Below are 14,440 nucleotides of genomic sequence, written 5' to 3'. Positions count from 1 at the left end.
GGTTTTTTATTTTTATTCAAAGTTTTCATGCTTTGCCCAGCAACAAAACACAGTTGAGCCACAAAACCACACACGTGGTTGGGTCTACTTCACTCTCTCCCAAAGAGTCTTTGCCTCAAACTGCTGCAACCTTTCTACAGCTCCTTTGTTTTGCAGAGATCAGGAGCTCTGGATTCACTTATTTCCTGCCCATTCCTCTACACTGACAACCCTGTATTTATTCCTGGCCGTGCCTTGTTGCAACTGCGGCTCAGAAGGCTGGTTGGGGTGTGTGTTACTGCTTGCCTTCCCTGTTTTGGATCCAGCTACAGAAACTCATGCTGTTACATGCACTATAACTTGGGTTCAGGAGAGGGATTTGGTAAAGCCTCTGTGTCTGCCCTGCGGAGCAAGGCTGGTAGTTCATGTTCTCAATGACAGTTGTAGCTTTTTAAGCTAATGGAGGAAAAGGCTGACATTGAGTATGATGGAAATGCTGCAGTAAATGACTCCTGGTGGGTGGAGGAAGATGCTGTGGAAGTGTCTGTTCTGCTGTGCTCATTGCCTTGCTCTCAGGAAGCCTGTTCACCTCTGCCCAGCTGGGAAGTCGATAGCTACTGGAGATGAGTGGGGTTGCTAAGTTTTTTGACTCAAACACCATACTTGAAGTCTAGTCTGTGCTTGTCATTTATCTTAGTTCTGGCCCTTCTTTACCACTGCCACCCGTGTATTTCTCTGGAGTGAAGTCTAGCAAAAGTATGTTTGCAAAACACTTCACAACCCATGAATGCAATATTATGCATGGTCTCCTGACAAATGCAAGCATCTTTTAATCTTTTGTCACTTTTTAACACCGTTTCAAGCTTGTTGCTATCATCCTGTGCTGTTCAAGGGGTGCAAAACAGAGCAGTGTGATGGGCCAGCCCCTCCAAGTTGGGGAGGATCAGTCCCTCTTGGGAGGCAGGTCTCGGGTTTCAGTAACACAATGCTTCATGCAGCCGTGTGCGTGTTCAAAAGAGCCAACTGGCTGGAGCTCCCGTGGTGACGCTTGGCTGATTTGGCAACCGGGTTCATTCTGTCAAGTTACAGTATGGGAGTTAAGTCCAGCTTCAAATCCTCTCCCTTACCCGCTGGAGGAACTTGGAGGGGGGGTAGGGAAGAAGTGTAGGGGGGGAGGTCTCTGGGGACTTTGTGTCATTATTGGCATGGAAACACTTTGTGATTATCAGCAGCAGGGTAGTGGCGAGGGGCTGATTATCTATCATGTCGTCAGCATAAATAATCAGTGGGCCCCTGAGCAGGGCTCCGCCTTTTGTAATGGCTCCACGTAATCACTGCATAACAGTTTAAAAGCAAGCAGAACAGAAAAACAGCTGGACTAATTCTGACCCTAACTGATGTTGCCTTTTCTCCCTTCACTAGAAGAGAAATATGTCACTATCCAGCCGTACGCCAGCCAGGGGAAGGATGAGATTGGGTTCGAAAAAGGGGTCACCGTGGAGGTCATCCAAAAGAACCTGGAAGGATGGTGGTACATAAGGTAAAGAAGCTGTGCAGCCAGGTTGCTGCAGAACCTGTGACAATTAACTTTTCTGATCATTCACTTAACATTAGTGTTTAAATAATTCTGTAGCTGGGCAAAGAAGCCCAAATTGTTCTTAATGCTGCTTTAAGAAATGTAGAGAAGAGGCTAAGATGATACAATGGTGATTAAAGTAACAGGCTCCGCAAAATCTGTGGACCATTCCAGTGGGGAAATTCCTGAATATGTAGATTATTTTTTTTCTTCCTTCAAGTTAAAAGTCCATATCTCACTTAAGATCTGCAAAACCTCACAAGGCTTTCTGTTGTGTGTATTTTTAACATGTTTCCAGTATCAGAGTTATTCTGCAACACATTTAAATCTATTTATAGCAATGCTGAAAAGGCTGATTGTGGTCTCTTGAGCTGTTTGGGGCAGGTAGTGCTGTTTTCAGGGCTATGAGAGATCAGTTTGCTGGCTATATCCTTTTCCAAAGCTTATCGATGGTTTCAACTAATTTGCTTGGTTTCTGCCAGTCTACACTAGACATTCCTAATGTAGAGGGACTGGATCCCAAGGGCAGGTGAAGTTACTGGTTATCAAACTTTGATGTATTTGAAACAACTGTCACAGAGGAGACTTGTGACTTAAGAATCCCCTTTTTTAAAAGCTTATGGGGAGAATGTAGGTTAGATATGTCTCAGCTGATGATAGATGATGCCATAAGTACTTAATGAGAGCTTTCTCCATCTGTGTTCACATGGTACTTCATGTTTTAGAGCTCTTTCGTGGTTCTGCCCCTTGTTTTGTACCTATAAATCTGGCAGTGCTGTGACATTCTCTTTTTGTCTTTAATCAAGCTGGGATACAACAGGTAGCTTAAAACCAGGGGCTTATCTCTCAAGCAGTGCAGAACATCTCATCTAGTCATCTTTTTCCACTCAGCCTGTAATTATAGTGATTATTTTCCCCCTTTCCATTTCCAAGCCATAACTTGCTTTTGTTTTGAATTCCACTTGATTTATCAGCTATGAATGAGGACTATGAAAATGCTGACTGAAACAATGTTGTTTTTTCTTTGTCCCTTACTTAGAATTGTTTTGTTTAGTTGGGTTTATTCTTTTTTTTTCTCCTGCCTAATGGTCCTGTAGAAGGAATAGGCTAATCAAGATAGCAGTGGAGCCAGGAAGGCACTCTACATAGAAGGAACTAAAAAAATGCCTGGGTTTGGTCAGGTCACATTTTTTTCTCCTTTAATCATTCACAGAAGTGGAATCCACAGTTGCAGACAGAGCAATCAAGAGTACATAGGTTTTCTGAGTAGAGAAACTTTGCAAGACATCTTAGTTTATTTTAGTATTCCTTTTGGAATTCCCTTTTGATTCCCTTTTGCCTTATTAGCAGTTCTGTAATAAGTGGTTTCTTTTTACTCCTTTTTGTTTTCCTCATATGCTCCTTTGGGCCAAAGACACGTTTCCCTGTATAGCATTCTGGTGACAGTGAAACATGCTGCAGTGGCTTAAGTGACTCCTTCATGGTGGCCTTCTGGAAGGAGAGTGGATCCCCCAGCCACTCGTGGTAGCTGGAGAAAGCAGCATGCCCTTTGTAAGAGGTGTTTTGAGTTGAGCAACTCATCTTACTGAAAGGTGGTTTAAGTGCTCCCCATATGTGTGTGAAAAGTGCATTGGGTGTCAGGCATCATCGTTTCTGCTGCTCTGAGGCACTATGCTGGAGGATTAAATTGCTCTTAATAACAATTGGGGTTTTTTTTAGCCCATGGGCAACACTTCCAGAAATGTTGATGTGGTGACCATCCCTGCAAGCTGATTCTTTGCAGCCCGAGTATCTGACCTCCAACGTCTTGTGCTGTTTATTAAACTGCTCTGAATATTGTCAGGTGCCACTGAGAAAGATTCCTCTTCTGCAGCAGTACTGATTATTGAGCACTTTAAAAGGAGCAACTCCTTCCCCTGTAGTGAGTGTGAGGGGGTGAGGGAGCAGGAAGAGACCGTGCTTGAATCCTGCTTCCTTGTCTGCTGAGCTGTGTAACACAGACCAAACACACACATCAGTGTGTAAGAAATAAAAACAAATCCAGCAGCTTGCAAATGAATCCACCTTAAAGATGTTAGTGTGTTCCACCTTAAATATGTAATTTCCCCAAATTCCTGGCCATGTGCTGATCCTCATTTCCTGTCCTTTTTCTTTTTTTTCTCTTCTTTTTTTTTTCCCCTAGTTTGCTTCCCTCTGGAGTAATTCCAGTGCTCTGGAGCTGGAAAGCAGATGTGACTCTCAGTCAGACTCACAGAGGCACTTCTGATTTTTTTTTTTTTCACATTCCTATCGTTTGAATCCATATTTTTCCTTCATGTAATATAAACAGGGAGGGCTTTGGAATTAGCAAGGAACCAAATCACTGCACCTAATCCTGCAACCCTCCCAATTCAGTGCTGTAGGAGCTAGAGGCAGTATCGGTGTCTTCCTTTATTTTGCCCTGTGTGCATTAGGACTTTCTAAAAATTAATAATTAAAAAAAAAAAATCACTGTGAATCTGGAAAGGTGAAAGGAAGGCTCTGACCTGGGATCCTTCTTACTGTTCTGCTGAGTTCAGTGGATCTGTATGCTTCCCATTCTGATCACGGCTGGCATTACATCCATTATTTAGATCTTGATTTAAATCTGTTACTGTCACCTGGATGTAATATCATGTACCCAAGTGGATTGAAGGGCAAGTAGGTAGCAATGTGCTAAGTTAAAGCTTTCAGTTACTTGCCAGCATCTTCATTTTGTAGTTGGTTCTGAGCCTCAGCCCATGTGAATGAAGTACAGGTGTGTGTGGTAGTGGCACTGAAATGAAGGGGAATCTTGGGTGGAGTTTGAAATGCCATCAATAGGTTGTGAATATTAATGAAGGAAGAATACTTGTCATTCAACTCCTGGATGTGAAATGAAAGTCACAACTGGACTTCTCTGAGGCTGATTAGCAGCTGCCTTATTTTTTCACAGGTATAAAATGGGCAGATCAAGTAACCTTCTAAAGTGATGTTTTCAAAAGGCTTTGAGATTGCCAAGTTCAAGGACTAAGGTGGAAAATGTAAGCCTATTTGACTTAAATAAGTAGCTTTTATTTGTGAAGCTGCACCAATAAACTGGCAGTTGCTGGCAGCTACTGCTCAACATTAATTTCAGGTTGAACTTAGTAACTCACAGGAAGAAATAACCAGCAACAGTCTCTCTACTGAGGGTATATTGCCCAGAGTTATTAACTGTCCAGCTATTGCTGCTACTATTCATTGGGAGAAACTGTGAGATCAGAGGTACCTGAAGCAGTGGGGTTATATGGTCTGATCCAACTACGTACAGTTGGCAGGAGAACTAACGAGCCAATACAGAACCTGCCTGTGGCTGCCTTTCTGATCTTAAACATGTGAAGTCTCCCACAAACTAAGATGGATGTAAACTGTTTTTTCTATACTGATTTTGTACAATCAAGCTCTGTTGAAACTAACCTTTGGAACTGAGTGCTCGGTGCATTGACCAGTTGTGGCTTTCTCACAGATGAAAATCTTTACAGCTCCAGATCATATAAAGTTATAAATGTCCTTTAAAAACAAAAACAACTTCCTGATGCAGGGGCAGCAGAATGTATTGGTCATTGCTTTGCTAAAGGGGGTGAAGCCAAAAGTCATGAGGGCTTGAAGAATGCCACTGAAAGATGCCTTGTCCCAGTAAGGAACATGGCACATACTGAGACTCTTTTCCCCCTCTTCTTTTTTTGACTTGGTTTAAGGCTTATCAGAAGAGCCACAAAGGGGACAGGTTTGTATAGATCCAAATTGCATCTTGATATAGAGTCAATAGCTGGATACTGCGTATCTGTTGGAACTCAAATCAAGTCACTGGCATTTTACTACTACTTGCTAGTCTCCATGTCAAACAAAGCCCAGGGCTCTTGGGATGCTTTCCTTTGCCAGCGGAATCTTTGGAAAAACTTGGGCTAAACTCTCTGAGCAGGGAGAATCTGTGTGACAGAAGGCAGGTATGTGTGGAGAAGCAGCATCTCAAGTGTCCTGGCTGACCTAGGTAGCAGGGGAAGAAAAGGCAAAATTTTGGACAGAAAGGTCCTGTGGTCACTGCTAGAAATATAGTAGTTGTGTTTGATTTTGTACAGGAAGACTAATGAAGAAGTCTAGGGAAGTAAGCTTACACTGTCTGTTCTGCCCATAAAGTTCCTGTGCCACTCTTGAGTGTCTGGATGAGGTGAATGGGCCCAGGGTGAGCCTTGGTGCAGAAATCTCACTGCAAATCTCAGAATCCAAGTTTTGGCATGACAAAGCTACTCACCTGCCAGGGAATGATTTGCTGACATTCCTCCTCCACCTGCTCCTTCCTCTACTGTCTCATATACTGTTTTAACCTTTGTATTTCAGCAGATTTCCTGAGCACCAGGGTTTTTAATGGTGCCTGTTGTCACACTTTACAGTAAGCGCCTGCTTAGGGTACCTTGAGAGATTAAAGAGAGAAGTGTTGCAGTGACTCACTCTGCAGCAAGTTAGGGTTTCATTAGGGAAAGCAGAATTCATCCGTGTGGTCCTCCCTGGAGTCTGATTGTAATCTGAAATCCCCGCTGAGGTGTTAGGAATGGCAAGAGTTAGAAAAACCATCTCCCCAAAAGCCCAGTTGTGGAAGAATGACTTCAGTTTAAAGTGTAGCCTGAGCAGCCCAGGCTGGTGCTCTGGGAGCCTGTACTGGATTCAGGTGTCTGTTCAGATTTCCCAGTTTATTCAAATAGCCCTTAGTTTGTTCAGGAAAATGAGTCTTCATTGAAGCCATTTTCTCTGCAGTCAAACTGTTTCTTGACCTTTTAGGGCTAGAGAAAGCTGCAGTGGTGTAAGAGTCCCATATCTCTGTAAGAGTGATCATACAGGACTGGGAGTTATGGGAGGAGGGGTGGTGTTCATTATTACAATTGCAAGAGGGGAGTCTTGCCCAAGGGCCTTATAAACTGCAGATGTAGGGGCTCTGTACTGAGCTCTGTACACTCTTAGTTCAGTCCTTTTCCACTTTGAGTTGCCATTAGGAAGTATTAAAGCTGTTAAGATATTTTACTCACCAGTTTGCTTTTTTTGCTGTATGGGAAAATACCGAGTCTGCCTAGTGCTGTCTAAATGTGGCATAAAGCAAAGTGGCAAAGCCCTTTGTCTTGTGAGTAACCTATCCAGATAAACTTCTTTCTTAGGATGAGAAGTGGTTTTTAACAGCACTTCACAATTCACTGGTGGCTCACCTGAATTTGAGATGTCTAATCCATAAGTAATAAATGAATGGAGACCACAAAGGCTTATCTGAGAACTGCAAATTTTGTTTTACATTATCATTTAACACTTTTGCCTTAGCTGTTAGAAAGCTGTGTGAGAAAGTTGTTTGATGTGATGTTTCCTTTTGCACCTGCAGGTATTTAGGCAAAGAGGGCTGGGCTCCTGCTTCATATCTGAAGAAGGCAAAAGATGATCTTCCATCTAGGAAAAAGAACTTAACTGGGCCAGTGGAAATCATAGGAAACATCATGGAGATTAGTAACCTGCTAAACAAGAAATCCTCCACTGATAAAGAAACTCAAGCAGAAAATGAGACGGCAGAAACCCACATCACCAAGAAGGAAATCAGCTTGCCCATCCTGTGCAATGACTCTAATGGCAATGCCATGATGACCCCTGACAAGCAGGCTTCCAAACTGGCCCAGGGATCTCCAGCCATCGCAAGGATAGCACCACAAAGAGCTCAAATAAGTAAGGCAATAAAGCAGTCTGGGTTTCTACTGGCATGCAAGGAGTTCTTGTTTTCTACCTTTCAGGGCTGGCATTGCCTGTCAGCTAAGGTCCCATGTGTCTTCTAACTGAGTCCACAGGAGCAGATCTTTCCATTGTCTGTAGATCCGCAGGGATTCCAAGACCTGATCCTTCATTAGTAGTGATAAAATTTTACTCCACTTTATACAAGGGCTGTCTGGTTCTTTATCTTATTCAGTGTGCTTTTCCTTTTTTTCTTTCCAGAGATTTTTTTTTTCCCCTTTAACACACCATCACATCACGTGCATGACTGGGGCTGAGGGGCACATTTTAGAGTATTCAAGGCAAGGAGACCACCTATGTCTTCTCTTGCATTTGTTCTGCTGTTTTTCCTGGGGGCAAGCTGCTATGATATTGTTACTACTTCATCTGCAAAATGCAGATGCTAACACTAGTCTGTGTAAGGAATGGCAAGATACTGTGATAGAGGACAGTGTGAGTGTTATTAATTTAGTGGATTATTTTTACTGCTGGGGGAAAACTAGATATTGGGCCAATTCTTTGCTGGCCAATCTCCAACAGAGCTGGTCAGTTCCAGCCGAAAATACAATCCACTACTTTCTGGCAATGATTTCCTCTTAAATGTGCTGGCTTAGCTGAGATGAATAGCTAAGCTACCTTGGTATTTCTAATATACCCTCATAGTTTCCTATCTTGTTTCATAGAGATGCCTTAAATATTGTGAATACTGACTTCTAATATTCTCAAACTGTGTAGCAGTGGCGAGCTGCTGTAGAATGTATTTAGCAGTACTTACGAAGCTAAATAAGTTCTCCCCTCTGCCTTCCCTGCCCAGGTTCTCCAAATCTAAGAACAAGACCACCCCCACGAAGAGAATCCAGTCTGGTTTGTATTGTTTTATGGTATATGCTAGCAGTGGGGTAGGTGCGCGGGTGCTTTGAGACTTCCTACAGTTGTACAAAGTGCTGGGGGTATCTCAGAAATCCTTTATTTCCATGGCTCTACATTTTATTGTTGAAGTATTGAACAGATCTCTGGCCATCCTAATGTTAATTGGGCACTTCTGTTTTACAAAACATTGTCCCCAGCTAAGCAGGTATTGAACTGAAGGGAGAAGATCGTAAAGCTGCTATGTTCTGTACATGAACATTAAAGCCAGTTTGGCTGGCTTGAAAAGTTTAAAAATTCCTCTGGGTGCCTTTAGCCTAGTCTGGATGTTTTGACCTTGTCTTTAATGGGAATGTCTCCCCTCATTCCGCTGCAATCAGATTTGAGGTGGCTAAACTTCACTCGTGTGTATGTTGCAGGTGATGTAGTATCCTGTGGAAGGATGTGTGCTACAGGAATAAGACTTCCTATGATTGTTTTTTCTCAAAGCTAGAATTCTGGGAGTCTGGCACAGTTTGAGATTGGGATGGTCATCTTTGCATGGGAGTTACTCAGTAATCTATTTGCACAAAAATAATGCTAATAACTTGTTGATAACTAGGCAATGTGCTGTGTTTAATTTCTGCTGTAGCCTTCATGAGTTGTAGGTGACTGGTAATTTTTCTGTGTCATCTGAGATTCCTCTTAGCAAACTAGATGAGTACATGTTAGCATTTTCTTCCTATTTCTCTTTGTGTCCTTCAATTAGACTTTGTTTTGGCAAGGCTACTATACTTAATCACATGCTAAAAATAACAACGATAATATATGTGAAACCCTGAACATGTCTGCTGTTTCCAATTATCTTCATTTAATCCAAACCATCCTATTATCTGAAGGCATTTTATTATGCTGCACTTCTCCTGTATTTTGGCATTTATGGTGCAGAAACATCCAATTACAACATTGTTAGACACAGTTCCTAAGGTGCAGCGATGCATTCTCTGTGAAGCGCCACACGCTGTGCGTGATGAAACATGGATTGTTAGTTACAATGAGGATATCTTAGAAACAGGGGAGTGGGTGAATAAAGCACAGCGTGCCATTTGTCTTTCTCCCATCAATGATTTAGGATCATTTTGTGTCTTTAGCTGTCTGTGGCAGGTCTGACCTGTTCAAGAGATCCTGACATACTGTAATTATGATATTAGAGCCATAAGCAGTGAAGTGCAGAAGCTGTGAAGTTTCACCATCATCTAGTTGTGCTGTAGATGAGCAATGTGCTAATCTGAAACACTTTTGATATGGAAATTCTTTCAAGAAGCCTTATCCCATTTATCACCTTAAAAATCATTATAACAAACTTTAAGAAGTGACAGCTTAATGTAAAGGCACTTAACTTTCAGAGAAGTCTGGTATGCTGCCAGAATGGATGTAAATAGCAGTGTCCTGGACCTCATGGAGCCTCAGTGCAATTTAAATGCAGGTTGTGAAGGGATTAAGTAGAGGTCTGGGTCTCAGTTATTAGGAGGAACTGGAATCTTTTGATGCTGTAGCAAAGTTCGTACTTTCTCCTTCCACTGTAGCTGAGCAAAACTCTCCATAGGTGTCTATATTTTCCTTGTTTCTTGATGTAATGGATGCCCATCACCTCATATCACAAATTTCTAAATCTGAAATAGTCAGCAGGTTAAGAGCAATAATTCATTAGGATTATATTTTAAGGTAGTATACTTGACGATAGTCCTGTTGCAATACAATTTTCTGTAGTTGTAGCAACCCATCATCCAGAACTGTGTCTTTCTGGACAAAATCTCAGAATAAATAGGCTGTTGCTTCTGTGACTGGAATGGGAGCTGACGCTTTATGGCCCATCAGTAAAACGTTTCACTGTTCAGGTAAAGATTATCACAGTTTTAATAGCTGGTGAAGGCGGCGTGCACAGTGAGTGTTTTGAAAGGCTTCTCTTGTGGCCATTCTCAGTGCATCAACTGCCACTCTGGAGAACTGGGAAGTTATCACTAGGAAGTAGCACAGGAGGATGGAAGGGTTTCAGTGAATAAAGGCAAATATTTTTTCATATTGCTGTTCAGCCCCCTGCTTCTTTGGTTTAACTGAACAAAACTTCCTATTTGCTGTAGGGTTTTCAGTTGCCGAAACCACCAGAGCCACCCTCTGTGGAAGTGGAATACTACACCATTGCAGAGTTCCAGTCATGTATCTCTGATGGCATAAGTTTTCGTGGTGGACAAAAAGCAGAGGTGAGCCTTAACAGGGCAGCTGGAAGATTGTTATTTTGAAGGGGGAGGAGTGGAAAGAAATCAAATTATTTTCAACTAAGTAACTTGTCCCTTGTCATCTCTTAGGTTATAGAAAAGAATTCCGGTGGCTGGTGGTATGTGCAGATTGGAGAGAAGGAAGGGTGGGCTCCAGCATCTTACATTGACAAGAGGAAGAAGCCGAATTTAAACAGAAGAACCAGTACTTTAACCCGCCCGAAAGTTCCTCCCCCAGCACCTCCCAGTAAACCAAAAGACTCTGAAGAAGGAACAACTCCTGGAACGGTTTCTTCAGGAGACACCCAGGACTCTCCCCACAAGCTGAAATATGAAGAACCTGAGTATGATGTGCCTGCCTTTGGCTTTGACTCAGAGTGTGAAGTGAGTGAAAGTCATCATGAAGAGGGTACTCCTGAAAAACGACTGTTTCAGTCCCTCAAGCCCTCCCCTGCATCATCACTTCAGAAAGCAAAGTTCAAGGTAGGAGAGTCTTCAGAAGATGTTGCTCATGAAGAAGAGACCATCTATGAGAATGAGGGATTCAGGCGTTACGTGGAAGATGCTTTGTCCAATAAAGAATGTAGTGGAGACTCTGATTCTCAGAAAAGCTCCTCTCTCTCCTTGATCCGAAGGAATTCCCCATGTTCTAGCTCTCCTAAATCATCACTTGTGAAGCTCAAGACAGATAAAGCCATCCAGCCTGATCTTGGAAAATGTCACTATTCCAGAAACGAGGAGACAAAACCAAGGTCAGCCTCAGATGTTGGATTACGTAGTGTGCCAAGAACAGGCATGAAGAAAGAGCCTGGGCAGAGTCCTTCCATTAGAGCAAAACCAATCGTTAGGCCCAAACCCTTCCTCACCAAGGCAGATTCTCAAAGCCAAGAAAAGATGGATATTAGCACTTTAAGGCGTCAGCTGAGGCCAACTGGGCAACTCAGAGGTGGACTTAAAGGTTCAAGAAGTGAAGAGTCTGAGAGCCCCCCACACACAGCTTCTGACATCCAAGATGATCCTGTTAGAAGGAGCTCAGCTGATCTCATTACAGCTCCTTCCCATGGCATTTTCTGCTCTAGCCATCCAGCAAAGACTGAGCAAGAAAATGACTCCAGATGTTTCTATGTGACCACCGACTCATACCAAAAGGTACAGGATTCTGAAATCTGCTTCCCAGCAGGAGTAGAAGTGGAAGTGCTGGAAAAGCAAGCCAGTGGGTGGTGGTACCTGAAATACGGAGACATGGAAGGCTGGGCTCCTTCCCATTATTTGGCTCTTCCTGATAACCAGCGAGAAAACACATCAGCAGAGACTGATGCCTCATTTGCCAGGAACAGGAAAAATGAAAACAAGTCAAACAGTTTAGAGAAGATAGAGAAGAGGGTTCAGGCTTTGAATACCATCAACCAGAGCAAACGTGCAACACCACCCATCCCAAGCAAACCTCCCGGTGGCTTTTCAAAAACATCATCAGGGCCAGTCAAAATGAGGAATGGTGTGAGGCAAATTGCTGTCCGGCCACAGTCAGTGTTTGTGTCTCCACCACCAAAGGATAACAACCTCTCGTGCTCCTTGCGCAGAAATGAGTCCTTAACAGCTACAGATCATCTTCGGACCGTCCGTCGGAATTCCTCCTTCAGCAATGCACGACTGCAGCCTGGTGACACAAAGGGAAAGCAGCCTGAGCGGTCAGGTACAGAGGGCTCGGAGACTACCTCCAACCTCCCCAGCCAGAGGAATGGGATTCCTGTATCCACAGTCAGGCCAAAGCCCATTGAGAAATCCCAGTTCATCCACAACAATCTCAAGGACATCTATGTCTCCATTGCAGACTATGAAGGGGATGAGGAGACTGCAGGGTTTCAGGAAGGTGTCTGCATGGAGGTCCTCGAAAGGAACCCAAATGGCTGGTGGTACTGCCAGATCATGAATGGTGTGAAGCCGTTCAAAGGTTGGGTGCCCTCAAATTACTTAGAGAAAAAGAACTAATATTGCAATATCTTTAACCTCCCTAATTTATACTGTTCCTGCTGTGTACATGTGGAAAAAACAATTGCTACACAAAAAGATGTTTCCCCGTGCTCCAGTTTGTACAAAGGGACAAAGGAGTCTATGCTGAGGACAAATCTGCCATGTTCTGGAGAGGTTTGTGGGGTTAACATGTCGTAAGCAACTATAAGGAAGATGCAGCATAGTCAAATGCCTTTTTGTGAAGTTGTTAATAATCTTGTATGTGTAACAGGGTATGACATCCCATCTTTCCCATTATTGATAGGAAACCAAATGTGTGCCTTTTCTGAGAGAGAAATACACATGCATCTACTTGAGGAGTTTTGTGCCAAACTCTGTTTTACAATCTTGGCTCCCTTTCTCCTTATTCTTGTCCGTATGTGGAATACCCAAGAGTTTTGGATGCTTTTCTACAGCTTACAGTGAGAAGCAAATGGGAGTTTCTGAAACAGAGGGACTCTAATCCTTTGGAGATGTTCGGTTTTTTTACAACAGTTGGTTGGTCCAGAGTTTGGAGCCTTTTCATCGTGAAGAGATTTGGTCTCTTGACTTCAGCTGTGTTTTCTTGTTACTGCTAACTCACCGGAAAAGGCAACTGGGTGGTGTCAGTTGGGGGCTTTTTGTTTCCTTTCCTTGTCTTGTTCTTTGAGTTGGGATTTCAGGTGTTCTAGGGCAGCAATGCCTACTGGTGCTTGTAAAAACAAACCTACAAACCACACGCTTAAGCATGTTGATTACTTTATGGGCTCTGTATTTGGTTCTGTGCCTGACTCCTGCCGGGCAATCCTGGTTGATTCTCTTCCCAGAATTGGGTTTCTCAAAATTTGTCATAAAATCAAAATGTGCGAATGTCCCTTAAGAAGACAAAGCTGTCAGATGTGTTACTTCTGGTTTTGCGATCTGGTCTGAATCTGTGTGCTGACTGCTGGCAGGGCCCACCAAGGTATTAGAAATAGCCATAACTTTCTGCAACATCAGTGTTTACAGTGGGGTGGGGTGGGAGGGAAGCCATCAAACTCAGTCTGCACATCCTTAATTTGTATATTTTTGGGGAATTGTTTTTCTGTGTTTTGTTTTTGTATTTTCTGTGCATTCTGGGTTTACTTTTTTATCTTGTTTTACCAGGAGACTTAAAACTGAAGTAGGAGCCAAATACATGTTTCTGTTCCCACTTGAATCCAAAAAGTACATTTGTACTGGAAGGTGTGCCTGGGCTTCTCAGGCTCAGAGATTTAATATCAAAGCAATTAGAATGAGTCTAACCAGGAAGCCGCCTCTTCTAGTTCTGTTTCTGTTTGCCTTTCTTAACTCATTCTTTGAAACGTGGCACATGGTGAAGGTGGTGCGGTGGGAAATGGAAGAGGCATCCATTGGAATAGGCTTGGAATATGGAGTTACTCTTGAAGTAGCCAACTCTTGTACTGTAAACATCCTTGGCTAAATCCCTACTGTACTTGAGGAAGTCATGCTTTTTTTTAATGGCCTTGTTAATCACTCAAGATCCATATCTAGTTCCTTGAAATAATAGGCAGCATTGTAAATCTGTTTTAAGGGGTGTGGGAGTGGGTGGTGGGGTGGGGGTGGGAGGTGGGGCGAAGCAAACCATTTCACTACTGGCTTACAAAAAATGATACATGCCCTTTTTTCCACTAGAGCTTCGTACTGATTTGACTTGGAAGGTAAAGGTTGCAAAGACTTTAAAATAGCTGGGATCAAGGGCCCAAGTGAAATAGCACAAGAATATCGTGTGTTACTGGGCATGTTTCTCTGTCAAAAACCAATTACACAGTTTGTACATGGTTCTTGTCTTTTTTTCAGTTTGGGGTCTTTTATTAATTTCCATGGTAACGTTGAGAGAGTTGCCTACAGGTCACCTGACTGATGTCCTTTTGGTAACTAAAACAACATCCAGGTGCCACAACTGGCCACAAACAGCGCTGTGGGTCGAGCAGCTCTCTGCTTCCAAGTGGGGAGG

At 43.0% G+C, this 14,440-nt stretch overlaps 1 protein-coding gene across 2 annotated transcripts in view; it reads left to right on the top strand.

Annotated features, from left to right (window-relative positions):
* The window catches only part of SH3PXD2A (SH3 and PX domains 2A), a gene marked incomplete at its 5' end in the record, with an annotated part of 251,842 nt that extends 239,386 nt beyond the window's left edge, over positions 1-12,456 (top strand). For both annotated transcript variants that reach the window (XM_084265565.1, XM_084265564.1), the window contains 5 exons: positions 1,402-1,519; positions 6,957-7,291; positions 8,148-8,197; positions 10,321-10,440; positions 10,546-12,456. In XM_084265565.1, coding sequence (XP_084121691.1) covers positions 1,402-1,519; positions 6,957-7,291; positions 8,148-8,197; positions 10,321-10,440; positions 10,546-12,444 — 2,522 coding nt within the window. In that variant the 3' untranslated portion in view covers positions 12,445-12,456. The remainder of the gene's footprint in view (positions 1-1,401; positions 1,520-6,956; positions 7,292-8,147; positions 8,198-10,320; positions 10,441-10,545) is intronic.
* Between the last annotated feature and the right edge of the window lie 1,984 nt (positions 12,457-14,440).

The sequence above is a fragment of the Gallinula chloropus genome (genome assembly GCF_964237585.1).
Source record: "Gallinula chloropus genome assembly, chromosome: 5".
Lineage (NCBI taxonomy): Eukaryota > Metazoa > Chordata > Aves > Gruiformes > Rallidae > Gallinula > Gallinula chloropus.
The sequence above is the reverse complement of the archived record's forward strand: the minus strand, read 5'-3'. Positions and strand labels throughout refer to the sequence as shown.